The sequence below is a fragment of the Lolium perenne genome, chromosome 3 (genome assembly GCF_019359855.2).
Source record: "Lolium perenne isolate Kyuss_39 chromosome 3, Kyuss_2.0, whole genome shotgun sequence".
NCBI classification, from domain to species: domain Eukaryota; kingdom Viridiplantae; phylum Streptophyta; class Magnoliopsida; order Poales; family Poaceae; genus Lolium; species Lolium perenne.
In genome coordinates this window covers 862,369-878,952 of record NC_067246.2, presented here as the reverse complement: position 1 = coordinate 878,952, position 16,584 = coordinate 862,369, and the positions used below count along the sequence as shown (strand labels likewise).

The 16,584-nt window shown below is 48.2% G+C and overlaps 1 protein-coding gene across 1 annotated transcript; it reads left to right on the top strand.

Moving 5' to 3' along the window:
* The first annotated feature begins 8,353 nt into the window (after nucleotides 1–8,353).
* On the top strand, nucleotides 8,354–13,717 carry LOC127340583 (uncharacterized). The gene is made up of 9 exons (XM_051366321.2): nucleotides 8,354–8,740; nucleotides 8,848–8,938; nucleotides 9,030–9,283; nucleotides 10,532–10,619; nucleotides 10,710–11,224; nucleotides 11,331–11,418; nucleotides 11,748–12,496; nucleotides 13,180–13,284; nucleotides 13,376–13,717. The coding sequence occupies exons 1-9, from the start codon at nucleotides 8,444–8,446 to the stop codon at nucleotides 13,466–13,468; spliced, it is 2,280 nt and encodes a 759-aa protein (XP_051222281.1). The 5' UTR covers nucleotides 8,354–8,443; the 3' UTR covers nucleotides 13,469–13,717.
* Nucleotides 13,718–16,584: the final 2,867 nt, after the last annotated feature.

The window sequence follows — 16,584 nt, the reverse complement described above, 5'->3', positions numbered from 1 at the left end:
TCACATTGGTTCATAACCTGCTGAGCTACCAATTGTGAGTCGCCAAAGATTTTTAGCCGAGTTGTGCCGCAAGCTTTCGCCATCTTCATCCCGTGTATAAGGGCTTCATATTCTGCTTCATTGTTAGATGCGTTCGGGAACGTCATCCGTAGGACGTACTTTAATTTGTCACCTTCAGGTGATATGAGTATCACCCCTGCACCAGCTCCTTCTACTCTCTTGGATCCATCGAAGTTCATGGTCCAGGTTCTCGACAAATCAGGGGGTCCTGTATTTTGTAGCTCCAACCACTCTGCAATGAAATCTGGCAGAATTTGCGACTTGATTGCTTTTCTTTTTTTCATACGTGATGTCCCGAGGGGAGAGTTCTGTTCCCCAAAGGGAGACACGTCCTGTAGCTTCTGGATTGTTCAGTATATGTGATAGGGGTGCTTCATTGACCACTATGATCGGGTGTGCCGAAAAATAGTGGTGCAATTTTCTTGCTGTCGTGAATACTCCATATGCTAACTTCTGGTATTGCGGGTACCGCTGTTTTGAAGGAGATAAAACTTCACTGATAAAATATACCGGCCTTTGCACTCCGTGGAGTTTTCCTTGTTCTTCTCTTTCAACGACTAGCACCGTGCTAACCACCTGGGGTGTGGCTGCGATGTATAGCAGGAGAGGTTCCTTCTCTTTCGGCGCCACCAGGATTGGTGGTGTCGAAATTGTGCGCTTCAAATCCTCGAAAGCTCTATCGGCCTCTTCGTTCCACTGGAATTTCTCCCCTTGCTTGATTAAAGCATAGAACGGTAATGCTTTTTCTCCCAGCCTGGCGACAAATCTGCTTAAAGCTGCGACTCGCCCAGTTAACTGTTGTATTTCCTTTAACTTCGTTGGCTTCCTCATGGTTACGATCGCTTGGATTTTTTCGGCATTTGCTTCAATCCCTCTCGCTGAAACTAGAAAACCAAGAAGTTCTCCTGCAGGGACGCCAAAGGAACACTTCATCGGGTTCAACTTGAGGCAGAATTTGTCAAGGTAGTCGAAAGTTTCCTTCAGATCCTCAATTAGCATCGTTCCCTTCTTTGATGTTATGATGACATCGTCGATGTACACTTGTACATTTTTCCCAATTTGTGTCGCCAAGCACTTTTGCATCATCCTCTGGTATGTTGCTCTCGCGTTTTTCAGACCAAAAGGCATTGTTCTGTAGCAAAACACGCCGTAAGGTGTGATGAACGCTTTTTTGACCTCATCTTCTTCTTTCAATCTGATCTGGTTATAACCAGAGTATGCATCCAAAAAGGAAAGACGTTCACATCCTGCCATGGAGTCGATGATTTGATCGATCCTCGGGAGGGGAAAGTGATCCTTTGGGCAATGTTTATTGAGACACGTAAAATCGACGCACATGCGAAGGACTTTAGTGTTTTTCTTCGGCACCAACACTAGATTTGCTACCCATGTGGCCTCTGTATGCAGCTCTTTAATAAAACCAGCTTCTCTTAGTCGATCTATTTCTGACATCATAGCTTTGCGGTTTGGCTCTGAAAAACGCCGCAAAGGTTGTTTGATTGGTCTCGCTAGTGGATCCAAGTTTAGGTGGTGCTCGGCAAGTTCCCTGGGTACTCCTGGCATGTCAGCTGGACACCATGCGAAGATTTTCCAGTTCTCACGGAGGAACTCGACGAGCACGCTTTCCTATGAGAGGTCCATATCTTTTGCGATGGACGTCGTCTTCTTCGGGTCTGTCGGGTGAATCTGCACCTCCTTAGAATTTTTCTCAGTGTTGAAAGTTGATTCTTTGTTTGGCCTTCCTACATCTGGCAGCACATCATAGTCAGTCGTGAGTCTTGACGCCATATACTCTGCTTGCATCCCGAAAGTTTCTGACAGTCGATGAAAATCCTTATCGCACTTATCGGCTAACGCAAAGCTTCCTTTGACCGTGATTGGTCCCTTAGGTCCAGGCATCCTCCACAACAAGTACGTGTAATGTGGTACCGCCATAAACCTAGCATATGCTGGTCGTCCCAACAAAGCGTGGTATTGTGATGGGAAATCCACGACTTCGAATTCCAGCCTCTCTATCCTGTAGTTTTCTCGGGTACCAAACTGAACATCGAGGTTAATCTTCCCGAGCGGATAACTTGGCTTCTCTGGTGTAATACCGTGGAATCGTGTGTCGGTTGGTTTTAGATTTGCTAGGGATATGTTCATCTTCCTTAATGTATATGCATACATAAGGTTTAAACTGCTGCCGCCGTCTATGAACACTCGAGATACGTCGAATCCTGCAATTACTACTGGTAAGATGAGTGCTGATTTCTCTGGTCGAGGAACTTGCTGTGGATGATCCGCTATTGTGAAGCCAATATCTTGCCCTGACCAATTAAGATACTCGACTGTTGGTGGAGGCATCTTCTCTGCCATGAACACCTGTCGCGAGATTACTTTCTGAGCTCTATTGGATGGCCTGCCTTTCTGAATCATCGAGACCGCTCCATTGGAATTGGGATCAACATAAGGCGGTGGTGCAGGTGCTGCCGCAATTCTGAGCTAGTGTCGATTATCGTCCGTAATTGCGGGAGGGGGTGGTAGGTGAATTTCACTCCTGGGCCCCTGAGGATTTCTGGGTGCTGCCTGAGCATTGGCATGCCCGGCCCATCGTAACATTGCCTGAAAGTTTCAGCAATCCTTCTGCAAATGTCCCGACTGTCTTTTCCCGTTGTTGTCAAGATAAAAATGCATTTGACACGGCCCGTTCATCATCTCCTCGGGAGACACGAAAGGCCTCTAAAACCTCGACCCGGTGTTTTGCCTGTTGTTTCGAGAGTCATCTCTATTGTCGCCTCGCTGCTCGTTGCTCCTCTGGTAATCATCTCTATTGTTTCCTCCGGCGCTTGCTCGAAAGCCAGCCGAAATTTGCCCAGGTGCATCGTAACCCGAGTACTGCCGAGGAAATCGTCGCCTATTTTGATAATTTCGGCCGCGGTCCTCCTCTGGTGACCTATGCCGTTTGTTGTGAACATCATCTTCTCCATCTGCCCATCTGTTTGCTATCTCCATCAATGCTGATACTGTCTTTGGATTGGTTCTTCCCAAATCCTCGACAAAATCTCCTCGCCTGATTCTTGCGACAAACACATCTATCGCTCTCTCGTCAGATATATTCTCTGCCGAGTTTTTGATGATATTCCACCTCTGGATATATTTTCTCATTGATTCGTCTGGCTTCTGTCGACATGCCCGCAATTCCTCTAGCGATGCGGGTTTTTTGCAGGTGGACCGGAAATTCTTGACGAATATGTCCTCGAAGCTATCCCAGCTGTCGATAGATCCTGGAGGAAGCTTCTTGATCCAAGATCGCGCAGCTCCATTTAAATGCACCTGGATGCTTTGCATAGCTGTTGCTCTGGTCCCTCCAGTGAGCTTCACCGTCTCGAGGTAATCAACTAGCCAATCCTCTAGATCTTGCAAGCCGTCAAATTTCTTGAAGTTATCAGGCAACTTAAATCCCGAAGGGACTCGAGTTTTTCGTACTCTCCTTGTGAAGCATGGCAATCCGCACATATCCTCGTCGTTTAGTTCTGGGGAGTGCCGATGTTCCCTTCTGCTTTGCCGTGCTCTGTCCACCCTTGCTTGTGCTGCCGTATCTCTTGCTCCACTTGTTCCTTTGGGATTCGCTGCTGCTGCTGCCGCAGGTCGTGGACTATTTTGCCTTGCTGTTCCTTCGGGAGGTGTTGATGCAAACGCCGTTCCCATGGCTCCAACTCCTGCCATTGCCATGTTGTACAGTGCCTCCCTTGGATCTCCTGGAGGTGACTTGGACGCAAGGATAAAGTCTTGTGTCGCCGTATACCCAGCTTCTGGTGTCTTGGGGATAATATTCCCTCTCGTGTCTATCGACATAAAAGACATGTCGAGGTTTTGAACCAAGTGCTCTCTTTCTCCTTCGGGTATATGTTGCAACCTTGACCTTGCTCTGTTTCGAGCTTCCCTGTGGCTATCTCCCGAGGTTCCAGATTGTCGACTCAACTCTGCCCTTCGCCTGCTTGACGCAGAGGCTGCCTCCTTTCTTCTGTTCAGGGCAGCTGTCTGTTTTTCCAATTCCCTCGCAGCCCGTGCGAGCCTATATTGATATGCTTGCAACTCTTCTGGCGTAGCTGTTGTGGCCATTGGTTCTGAGCCATCCATAGCTCTTGCGGCTCTATCCCATGCTGCTTGCGGGAGTTGAACTTTATCGCGAGGCTCAGATCCGATATATTTGTTCCCTAGACCTCGTCGTAAATCAGAGGGATCGACATATGGATTTCCCAAATCGTCGAAAGCCTCAGATGTTTCCTCCTGGTCGCGGCTTGGCTCTCCGATGGCATAAATCTGATGGTATTTTGTATTCAGATCTGTGCTGGGTTTGGTGACACCATCATAAAGATTGGTGAAGACCTTGCCCACTGTAGTGGATTTGTCGATGAACTTGAAGCTGTCGACACTGCTCGAGTCATCGCTTATATAGGAGTCCGCAGATGACTCGAAGGACATGTCGCTGAAGATCTTGGCGGGCTTTTTGCTTGCCCTGGTGCTGATGAAGCGTGGCGATGAAGTCTCCTCTTCGCCTGACTTGGTCGACGACGTTGAATTCGAAAAATTGGAATCGACCGCCGACAATCCCGACGATATCGGAATTTCGAGACGATACGTTCCCTCTTTCTCGACGCGAAAGTGGAATCTTCCGAACGTCATCTCCATAGGCTCCTCCAGATACGCATATGCATCCAAACGGGAGGGCGGGTGAGGAACAAAATCGACAGGACCAGTTGCGATCTGTTTACCTCGATCCATCGCGTTGCTTGCTGTTGATGAAGTCGACGATCTTGAACGTGCCATCGAGACCAGATCCTTGACGCCTCTAATTCCCACAGACGGCGCCAATTGACAAGGGATTAACTTGTCAATGCCTACGGGTTATAGGCTAGGGTTTAGTTGGAAGTAGAGGGCAAGTAGATCTCGAAGGTTTCAGCCGAAAAGTACTCGACGATTATGAAAACTAGGGTTTGAGAGACAATGATTCGATCCTTTCTTTGTCCCTCGACTCCCCCTTATATAGGAGATGGAGTCGAGGGATTCATATTGTACAAGTTATAGAGTCCGGGAGGGTTTCCAACCCATCCCGCAAGATTACAAACATCGCCTTCTAATACAACTCTAGCTTTCCTAAATATCAACTTGGGCTTCCGATTCTTCTTATTCTTCGAGTCGTGGGCCTTCAGTAAACCCCGGGTACTATCTTCGGCAGGCCCATTGGGGATGCCTATGTCAGGTACCTCTACCCCTACTGGTACCGCCCGAGATACCGCTCTGAGGATTGCACGCGAAACTGTCCCACAGAACAGGTTACGGTACCTTTACGGTACCTTGAGCGGTAGTACCGCTTGCGAGCGGTAGTACCGCCCATTGTACCGCTCAAGTACCGTAACACGTCACGGTTGTACCGCTGTGGTACCGCTTCACTTCGAGTCCAGTAAGGTTTGGACCCTGTTGCGGTACCTCGAGCGATACCGCAAGCGGTAGTACCGCGATGTGTCCACGTGGACAAGTTCTGTGGGGATTCGAACTCAGAGCGGTAGTACCGCTTCCCAGAAGCGGTAGTACCGTTTAGGCAAAAATAGCACCTAACGGTTGGATTTGGAGGGACCTATATAAAGGCCCCTTCTTCTCCAGCCCGATTTAGCTCTTCTCTCTCTCTCCCCTCCATTGTTGCTGAGCTCAAAATTGAGGGGATCTCCCCATCCACCCAACCAATCTTGCTCATACTTTGAGGAGTGGTGGAGGAGACCCCGATCTATCATTCTACCGAGAGAAAGTTCGCCAATTCGTGGTACTCCTTAGTGGATCTTGGTGGTAGGTTTCCTTTGGTGGAGCATTGGAAGAGTTCCTTGGTGGATCATTGGAAGGGTTCCTTGGTGGATCATTGGAAGGGTTCCTTGGTGGGGCATTGGAAGGGTTCCTTCGGTGGAGCATTGGAAGAGTTCCTTGGTGGGGCATTGGAAGGGTTCCTATTGTGGAGCATTGGAGATGTGCAGCTATGGAAGCTAGCTTGGTGATGTACTAGCTCCATAGGGTGTTGGGAGCATCCTTGTGTGTGGAGCTCGCCCCAACCTTGTGAAGGAATCACCGCCTCGACCGGTGCCTTAGTGGAAGAGGGGGAGCACCTTCGTGGAGTTCTCTCGAGGAAGAAGGTGAGGCCTTCCTTTGTGGTGTGCCCGTCTAGTCTCTTGTGTGAGACTAGCACCTCCTCAACGCAGACGTACTTCCTATTGTGGAAGGAACTGCGGTAAACAAACCTCGCCTCGCCTTCGCGCCCTCCGGTTGTCTCGCTCCTTACTCTTACTATCTTGTTGATTCCTTTACTTGTTGCACTTGTCCTAGTATCATTGTAGGAACACCACTATTGCTAAAGCTATCACCTTTACCTTCCGTTGCGCTAAAATTGAAAAATGCTAAAACTTGTCGTAGCGCCATTCACCCCCCCTTTTGTTCGCTACGATCCATTCAGAAGCAAATTTTTTTGTAAGGCGTTTACACTAAAAAAAAGAGTTCCCGATGCGATGATATTTTTATTTTCTTTTATTTTGTTTCACTTTGATCCAAATTGTATTCTTTTGGGTTACTTGAGTAGTAGGTTGGTATTAGTAATAGTTTCAAACCATCTAAGCAAGGTACACATGGCTTAGGTTCATATTTGCAGATATGGCTATATGCCCACATATGACTTTTCTTTTATTTCTCCTTTTCTTTGTTTCTCCTTGATTTTGAGATGGGGTAGGGTTTAGGGTTTTGATCTTGTTCAACACTTCAAACAAACATTCATGGCAAGAACCCCACATACATGCATGAACACAATGCACATAGGGTAATGCAATTCAAAATTTTTGTTGGCTCCAAATTTTGGAAATAGGGAAATTGAGTTTTTCTTTGTTTTGAAAATTTGGGGTGTTACAAGAGGCATCGCCGAGGATGAAGACGGACGGGCAGCGGCCGCCGCAGCTCGCTGCGCTGCGAGTTGAATGCAAAACTCCAGCTCCGCTTCGACGTGCTCCAAATGTGCCGCATGGAAGGCGGCCATCTCCGCCTCATCGTGGTTGCGGATGGACATCCGCATATATTCCCAACGGATGGTGCACTCCTCGGCGCGGGTAATGACGTTGAACACTGGCGCCACGAACTCCGTCGCCGTGAGGCCATCGACGTCGAAGAAGTTGAGCGGCCCGGCGGCGCTGTCGAAACGCCAGACCATGACGTCGTATGCGGGGGCGACGAGGTCCGCCGACTCGAAAGTCCCGGCTCTCGAGCCAAAAGCGCTGGCCGTCGCGCGTGATCTCGGCGGCCCACCGGTCGGAGGGGCGGAGCCGCACGCCTTGGTAGTCGGTGGACGAGCGCGGCGCGGCGGCATCTCGACCGCCGGTGGACGAGCGCGGCCGGCGCAGCGGAGGCGGGGCGGCGAGGTGCGGCGGCCGATCCGGGTCGGGCGGCTACCGATTCGGGTCAGGCGCAGGCGAAGGCGGGGCGGCGGGGGTAGGCGGGGTGGCGGGGCGAGGTTGGATTGGGCGGGGACGGCCGGGCGCAGGCGGAATCGGGGCGGCGGCGACGAGGGGGAAGGAGGAGGCTCGAGCTGTTGAGGGATTTTTTCCTCCCGCGACGCGTCGTTGACCAGATGAATGGGCCTGGGTATTTTGCCTCTCAACGTGGATTTGTACACGTTGGGATGAAAAATGAGGGTTGAGCCTTCAATTTTTTTGAGGGCTGTGTTCTGCTGCTAGTGATGCTCTAAGAGCATCTCCAGTCGCGTCCCTCAAAAAGCGTCCGGCATAAATGATTTGGGGCACGTCTGGGACCGCGCCGGACAAAAAGAGACCAAAAATCTGCACAAAAAAGAGGCCCTTCCCAGCCGCGTCCCTCAAATAGCGTCCGGATGCATGCATTTGAATAGAGGGGACCACCCCATGTGGGAAAAGTAGGTGAGAGAAAGTGTGGGGAAAGAGACTAGCATGTGGGGACTAGGATAGAGTCTCTACCGGGGACGCCGGACACAAAATGGGGCGCTAATTAGCTTTGGGGGACGCGACTGGACAGCTTTTTGCTCCATTTCTTGTCCGCGGTCTCCCAAACCTCATTTGGGGGACGCGACTGGAGATGCTCTAAGGCAGCCAGATTAGCAAGGTGTGTGTGAATAGATTTTCGCGGCGAAGCAAAATTTTTTTAAAGGCGTTTACACTAAAAAAAAAGAGTTCCCGGTGAAGAAAAGAAAGAAAAAACACAAGGCTCCCCGCCTCCAACCCGTTTTGGCGCGAAACTGGCCCGGTTCCCCGCCAAATCCCCTCCTTTTCTCCCCACAGTTCCCCTCCCCTTCTCCCAAATCCACCAAGCCAGCTCCCGACGCGCAGCTGCCACCGCCGCCATGCCGACCCAGAAGATCCCCGCCGCGCCGGTCGTCGGTGGCGTCACCTCCCGCCGCCACGCCAAGCTCCTGCACCACCTCTTCGATGCAAGCAACGGCGGCGCCTCTGCCAACGCCCCCGTTAAGGACCTCCGCATCCGCCGCGTGGTGCCCCCGGCCTCCGCGCCGCCTCCCGACGCCTCCCCCGACCCCCCCGCCGCCGCCAAGCCCGTGCCCGCCGTCGTCGAGATCCAGGTGGCCCAGTCCACCCCGCCGGAGCCCACCGCGGCGGCAGCCCAAGACCGCGAGAGGAAGCCGGTTAGTCTCATTTACTCACCCCCTTCGGCCTTCGTTCATACCTCGCGCATCTGTCAAAATCTATTCTCGATTTCCCTATCTGACCTCCTTTCTGAACGGATCTCCAGGTGCTGCCGCGATCCAAGCTAGTGCGCAACCCGGCCTCCTTCGGCTACCGGCGCCTCCTGCCGTTCCTGAACCAGATGGCGGCAAAGAACGGTACCACCCTCCCTCCTCCTCCTCCTCCTCCTCCTCCTCCCCTACTCCCGAATATCTCTTCGCTCTGTGGACTGACTGACGTGGTCGACAGGTTCAGACATCTCGGACACGCCTTCAGAACCCAAGGTCTCCGACTCAGCAAACAATGAGCTCGGCGGATCTGACACTGGGCTGGCCGACGAAGCTGAGGACGGGAGTGGGAGCCAAGTTGGAGCTGCTCCTGTAGTGGATTCCGTGGAGCCGCTTGCTGTGGAGGGTGCAGTAGACCGGGAGATGCAGGCTTGCTGTGATAGTGTCAATGAAGAACCCAAGGTCGTCTCTGCTCATCTCGCCAGCAGCAAGCCGGTGAGTGTATTGGTACTGCCTCTCCTTTTGGGTCTGTAGATTAAGCATGATAGGCTGCGCTTGTACCGTGTAAGTGTAACGGCGTCAATAATATGTGCTTCTCTGCAGGGCCGGCCCGGGCTGGGCTGACAAAATCCGAGGCCCTGTGCAAAACTATAAATGCCCCCCTGTCTCACTAGGAAATAGGATTATTGAACAATTATAGTGATTCAGGGGCCCATTTTTAAGTGTTTTCCGAAAGTGTTTTAACTGTGCGAAACTTATTTGTCTTAGAAGGACTTTTAAACAAGAAAAAACTAGTTTCAATGGCTATAGATTGCCTATTATTAGAACTATCCCCATGAGACGAATAGAATAACACTATATCAAATTTACCGCACTCCTAGAAAAACACTTTCATAATTTCAAAAGATTATAGCATGTTAATCTATTCCAATAAGTGCATGTACATAGATAAGCCTATTATTAGAACTATCCCCATGAGACAAATAGAATAACAGTATATCAAATTTACAGCACTCCTAGAAAACACTTTCGGAATTTCAGAAGATTATAGCATGTAAATCTATTCCAATAAGCGCATGTACATAGATAAGCCTATTATTAGAACTATCCCCATGAGACAAATAGAATAACACTATCAAATTTACAGCACTCCTAGAAAACACTTTCGGAATTTCAAAAGCTTATAGCATGTAAATCTATTCCAATAAGTGCATGTACATAGATAAGCCTATTACTAGAATTATACCCATGAGACGAATAGAATAACACTATATCAAATTTACTGCACTCTTTATAAGTTAAAGTCGAAGTGATTATTTACTTAATTGGATCTCAAAAGTTAACATATTTCAGTGCAGTTTTGAAATCAATAGACATCAATCCAATTAGCAAAAAAATGGGGAAAATAAGTACACGGTGTAGTTTTGGAATCATAGGCATCAATCAAAATAGCAAAAAAACCCAGAAAAAATATGTGTCACGCGAGTTGCTTTGCTATCAGGAATCAAACATGCAACCTATTAGCCTTCCAAATTTCAGTAGCGATGTGAGAACATTCGGGCTGTAATGCTTTCGTGTTTATACACAGAATTACAACCTATAGAAGGATAAACTAAAATTTTTTGGGCCCTGTGTGGCCGCACGGGCCGCACTCCTGTCGGCCCGGACCTGCTTCTGTAACTGTATTAAGCACGGTTGAGTGTTTCCTGAATAGCATAGTAATCAAATCATGTTGCTTTTCAGTGTGTTGCCCGCTGCACAAGGTCAAGGTTTGTCCATCACGCGAGCTCATTTAGCTACAAGAGGATGCTGCCATTTCTTAAGGAGAATGGTGAGTTGACTACCATGTTCAGCTGATTGTAATTTTGCAGCATCTCTTTTAGAGTTCGGCTTTCTGACAGGACGCTGCTTTCCGTATCAGAAATCTCTTCCCAGGGGGAAGATAGGGCTAAGGTTCGTAGAGTGTCAGAAGAGGAACATATAGCATCAGAAGGCTCTCCTGAAGAACTTGACGGAGCTCAAGTAAACAGAGTGGTAGAAGTGACATCATCAGCAGATGGAAATTCTGCTGCACAGATTCAGTGCGCCGTGCCGCAAGTTTCTCTGGATGGCAGCAGTGCAGCTGAGGTTCAGGAAGTCACACAAGAAGTGTTAGCTTCAGTTGGAGACCTGGTTGCTGCCAGGAATGCTGTCATGGCCACTGGACAACCTCAGCTTACTGTTTCAGAAGACTTTCCTGAAAAAAGAGATGTAGCTGAAGCTGAAACAACAGTAGAAGAAAAGGAGGCGTTGAAATCAGATGACAAGTCTGTTAAGATGGATTATGCAGAGCTGCTTGCTGTCAAGCCTGGAGGAGACCAGGAAATGAAGGAGCTCTGCGACAGTGTCAAAGAGCAAACCAAGGTCGTACCTGGTGATCTCGCAAGCAGCAAGCCTGTGAGTTCCTGCTACCGCATTTCTTACTTTGCATCTGTAGATCAAGCAAGATTAATAGGATTGCTTGTGTAGCGATGACATAATTTCGCGCTTCTGCTTGTTTCAGTGTCTTGCTCGCTGCACGAGGTCAAGGTTCGTTCCTCATCCGAGCTCATTCAGCTACAAGAGGATGCTGCCATTTCTCATGGAGAATGGTGAGTCCACTGCTCTCGTGTTCTGTTTCACTGTTAAATGGTCTCCAATACTTTTTTTGAGAAAACAAAGGCTTTATTAAATATCATGTAGGATTACATTCTAGCTGCATCACCAATTCTACAGATGTTGGCTCAGCCAATCCACATACATTCTGGGTTACATGGTGATGCTTCCTTGTCACAATAATGCGCTGCCAAATTAGCATTCCTAGGAATGTAGGAGATTTCAAAAGAATTAAAAACCTTACTAATCTCCTCGATCTCACTGCCAACACTTTTTTGCAGTTCAGTTTTCTTATAGTGTGCTTCTTCTTGTCTTGCTGTACCAGATATCTCCTCTCAGGAAGGAAACAGGGCCAGGCTTCAGAGAGTTCCAGAAGAGAAACAATTGGCATTGGATGCGAGCGATGATGTCTTGGACTGTATAGCTGAATCGCAGAAAGTCACACCAGAAGTATTGTCATCTTCAGATAGACACTGCCAGGTTGCTGTCTTGGAAGATTTTCCTGTGGAAAGCAATGCGGCTGAAGTTGAAGGAATTGCAGTAGAAGAAAACATTACAAAGTCAGACGGAGATGAGGCAAGTGGACTAACTTCCGGCAAGGGTGACTCCAAGTTGTTACAAGACAAGGCTGAACTTGCTAAAGTACAACAATGCCAGAGCTCGGAGTCTAGGTGTCCTGATATTGGTTTGGGTAGCCCTACCAAGTCAGTAACAGAGGACGATGGAGCTGATCAACATGGTGCACAAGAGAGACATTATTCTATGGCTTCTCCGGATGGCCTATTGCTTGATCTGGGAATGATCTGCAAGCCTTCTCACGCTGGCATCTCTTGCTTGAAGAAACAAGTCCTGTCTCCGAAGAAGCTTTCTCCAAAGAAAGGGATACTTAAGAGGCACACAAGCTGGGGGTGCAAGGGCATCTGCATGTGTCTTGACTGCTCCGTGTTCCGGTTGCGTGCTGATCGAGCTTTTGAGTTCTCCAGGAAACAGATGCAGGAGGCGGATGATGTAATCGGGAACCTACTGGAGGAGGTGGCGATCCTGCGTAGTCTGGCGGAAAAACCTTCTGGCAAAGTAAGTATGATGAAGTTCAAGACTAGCATTTTTCTTTCATAAAGGAAAGGAGAAATACTGTCTTTTTTGCTTTGCTACTTGTTTTGCATTAGCTATTATGTGCCTAACTGAAATAGGAGATCAGGACCAGCACTTCAAATTTGATATGGAAGTGAACTGTAAGTGAATCAAACACAGCACTAGTGGATTCAGGTTGTCACCTACACATTCATTCTGTGTTTCTACTGCAGTCTTCATATATGAGATTGTTATATTAACCAGAGCTCCTGGCATGGCGCAGCCAATGAAACATGTTAGAAAGCCAGCTTTAACACCGAACTGGAACTGTAGAGTGGAATCTGACCTGCACACTGTCTGCTTCTACTTTCTTTTCCTTCCAATTGAAGATTTTAGATGCCTGAACTGAATCATTACTGTCACTTGTCTTGTGTTTATGTGTGCAAGTTGTGAGCACATACTGGTACTTCTTTTAGGAATTTGGTTTCTACCACTGAACTCAATCTGGATTTGTTGAAACCTGACCTGTCCACTATTTCACTCTAATTTCTTTAACCTGTCAACTTCATTTTAGCGGATGCAAATCCAGTTTGAAAATGTTAGCATTTGTGTCATCTGCAGTATATCTGCTGTCTGCATGTTTAGAAATCTTGTGGCTGAAGACAGATTTCTTGAAATCACTGCAGGAGCAGATCAAAGAGGCTTGCCAGAGGGCATCGTGGGTGGAGGAGGTTGCCAGGGACCGCCGGCGGCAGATGCTGGTGGAACTCAACTCACACTGCAAAATTCCCGTGAGTAGTAGGTACACCATGTTTGGCCGTGATAACTTGCTGTAGTCAGCTAGATATCTAATGGAAATCTGGCCTGCTTCTGAACTCCCAGGGGCCAAGGGTGAAGTTTGCGCAGTATGTCGACGAGAAGATTGGCTTGGTGCCTCACAGTGGCAGTAACTGCAGGAGGCAGCCTCCCTTGTGAAGGATGGAGGTGACAGATGGTGGATATATTTCGTTCCTGCTGGTGTTGTTTGTGCTATCGCTGGAATTTCTTGAAAATGTCGGGTGATGATTAAATTATGTAGAGTGAGAGAAGCTCTGTTGGTTCCACTGGAAGGAACCTGTGATGCGTAAAAATCAATTTTGTTGGAACTGAATTATGTCATTCCACAATATTTCACTGTTTTTCATACCTGGTTGGTGAAACTGAATGCATATACTACTTCCTCTATGACTGGTGCTGTTGAACATGCTAATTTGTTTTGCTGCAATGTTGGTTCAATCAATCATAACGTGCTGTGGTTCGACCAGAATATTATGACGTACTTTTTGCGGAAAGAAATTTATTAATCACTCCATAGGAGTAACATCATGATTACAAGCCTGCCTAATAATGTCTGGTCCATGACGGAACCAGACCATAGAACACTAATTTTTGCAACCTATTTTAGCTAAGGTGTGACTCACACCATTTAAATCTCTACTAATGTGTTTGATCTGGCATTCTCTATCAGAATTACACAAATGCTTAGCAACATCAATTAGTGCTGCTACCTCAGACCTGTTAGTGCTCTTGCTGTTGATCATGGACACTGCCTCCAAACAGTCACTCTCCACGACTCCAAGGCTAATGCTAGACCTTCATTGCAGGCCACCACCTCCGCTTCAAGCGGACTCTCACATCTCTGTAAAAACCTACACCCAGTGAAAATAATGGCGCCTTCTTCGTCCCTCAAGATCATGCCTGTACGACCAGTGTGATCCGCTTCAGCCCAAGCTCCATCAACATTCAGCTTGGTCCATCCCTGAGGTGGTTTAGACCGCACATCTTTACCCCGAGACTCCTCGACTTCCTTACGCCTACGCATCCTACCCGTTGTGCATACAGGGGTGATGGCCATCTTCCCTTTTATCGGATATGACATTGGTTCTTGTCTGATACACAGCAGCGAGTCAACATAACTGCATAAAAACCTTCGAGAAGCTTTGACTGGTGGCGCCACCTTGTGGTGCACGAGTTAATTTCGCACATGCCATATTCTCCAGAATGTCATCAACATCATCAAACGTTCCTGTTCTGAGGCTTGGTCAAGTGCGTGGAAAAGCCACTCCTTGCCAGTATTGGGTATATGCTCCTTCAGAGGCCAAACCTCTCACATCGCCTCCCAGAGTAATCTCGCCGACGGACATCTGCAAAAGGTGTGGTATGTGTCCTAACATTCCATGCCACAAAGAACACAAATATCAGATACTTCCAGCTTCCGTTTCTTTTTATTTTCCCACGTGGCTAACGAATTTGTTACCAAACGCCATGCAAAGATGCGTACCTTGGGAGGAGCAGGGCAACCCCAAACTGTGTCCCAGACGACACGACTGCCGTCTGGTGCCCTGCTCGCAACGCACGTAGACGTGCGATGAATGGCCTCCGAAGCCACCTTGTATGCGCTGCTAACGGTGAACATTCCTCGATGACCAGGAGCCCATGCAAGTCGACCTTCTTCGTTGATACTTTCGGAGCATGAACGTGCTCCGAAAGTATCAACGAAGAAGGTCGACTTTCCATTCCCCCGTCTCCGTGAGCAGCTCCGATACTTGTTTTAGTCCGCAATTTCCTCGCTCCGACATAGGCCGGTAGGAGAAGGGTTTTGGCAACCAGGGATCTCTCCAGATGCGGATCTGGCAACCATCCCCGACTCTCCATACCAGCCCCTTTTTCAGCAGCTCCAGCCCATGTTGGATCGCCTGCCATGAGGAAGAAGCATTACCTGCAAAAACAGTGTCCTCAAGGCGGCCATTAGTATAATAGCACGCTTTAAGGATCAACGCACAAAGACTATCAGGTTTCGTTATTAGACGCCATGCTTGCCGGGCTAGAAGAGCTTGGTTGAAGAGACATAATCCTTGAAACCTAAGCCACCTTGGGTCTTTGGATGTATCAGAGCCTCCCAGGACTTCCAATGGGGTTTCCTTGCTCTCTTCTTGGACCCCCACTAGTAATTGCAAATCATACGATTTAGGTCATCGCACAACCCCAAAGGCAATTTCAAGAATCCCATTATGTATGTTGGAATTGAGTGCGCCACTGCCTTGATGAGCACCTCTTTTGCAGCTTGCGATGGGAAACCATCTCTCCATTCCATAAACCTTTTGGTAAATCTGGTCTGCAGGTTCTGAAGCTTGCCTTGTTCAGTCCGCCTTCTGGAGTGGGCAGACCAAGATATTTGGCTTTAAACTGAGGCTTTTGTACATGCATGATAGTTCTGATCTCCTCCTACAAGGCTTCAGGGCACCCACGGCTAAACATGGTGGATCATTTACCATGGTTGATTAACTATTCTGTAGCTTTCCCATACACCTCCACAATCTCCTTCACTTGTTGGGCTTCCTGTACCGTAGCTTTAAAGAAAAGCAAAGTGTCATCAGCGAATAACAGATGTGACACACCTGGTGCTCGGGGACAAATTCTGGTCGGTGTTATAATTTGATGTCCCCATTCCTCGCCTTAGTAGCGCAGACAAACCATCATCCACAAAGAGGAATAGAAAAGGTGAGAGGGGATCTCCTTGCCGTGGTGACACACGTCATGATCCACTTCACCCACCGGCAATCAAAGCCCATCTTTATCATTATTTGCTCCAAGAAACTCCAATCCACCCTATCATATGCCTTTGAGAGGTCAACTTTGTATGCACAAACACTTCTCCGGATCCTTCTCTTGCTGTATATAGTGAAAGCACTCGAACGCCACTAGTGCATTATCAGTGATCAATCTTCCAGGGACAAATGCGCTCTGGTTTGGGGACACAATGTCATCAAGGATCGGCCTCAATCTATTCACCAGAGCATTTAGCAACGATTTTTAAAATAACATTACATAGGCTAATGGGTCTGAACTCAGTTACTTTTGTTGGATTATCCACTTAGGGATCAAAACGATGATAGCATCATTGACACCAGCCGACATTATTCCTGTCTTGAAGAACTCCTTGACCGCATGAATTATCTCTTCCTTGAACATACTCCAATTCCTTTGGAAGAAACTGGCTGGAAAGCCATCTGCTCCTGGCGCCTTTAAAGGCCCTATCTGAAAGAACGCAT

Excerpts from the sequence above, each read along its gene's own strand:
- LOC127340583 (XM_051366321.2), top strand. The coding sequence starts at position 8,444 with ATGCCGACCCAGAAGATCCCCGCCGCGCCGGTCGTCGGTGGCGTCACC. Across the intron at positions 11,225-11,330 it reads ATCTCGCAAGCAGCAAGCCT|TGTCTTGCTCGCTGCACGAG; the intron begins GTGAGTTCCTGC and ends TGCTTGTTTCAG. Across the intron at positions 11,419-11,747 it reads GCCATTTCTCATGGAGAATG|ATATCTCCTCTCAGGAAGGA; the intron begins GTGAGTCCACTG and ends TTGCTGTACCAG.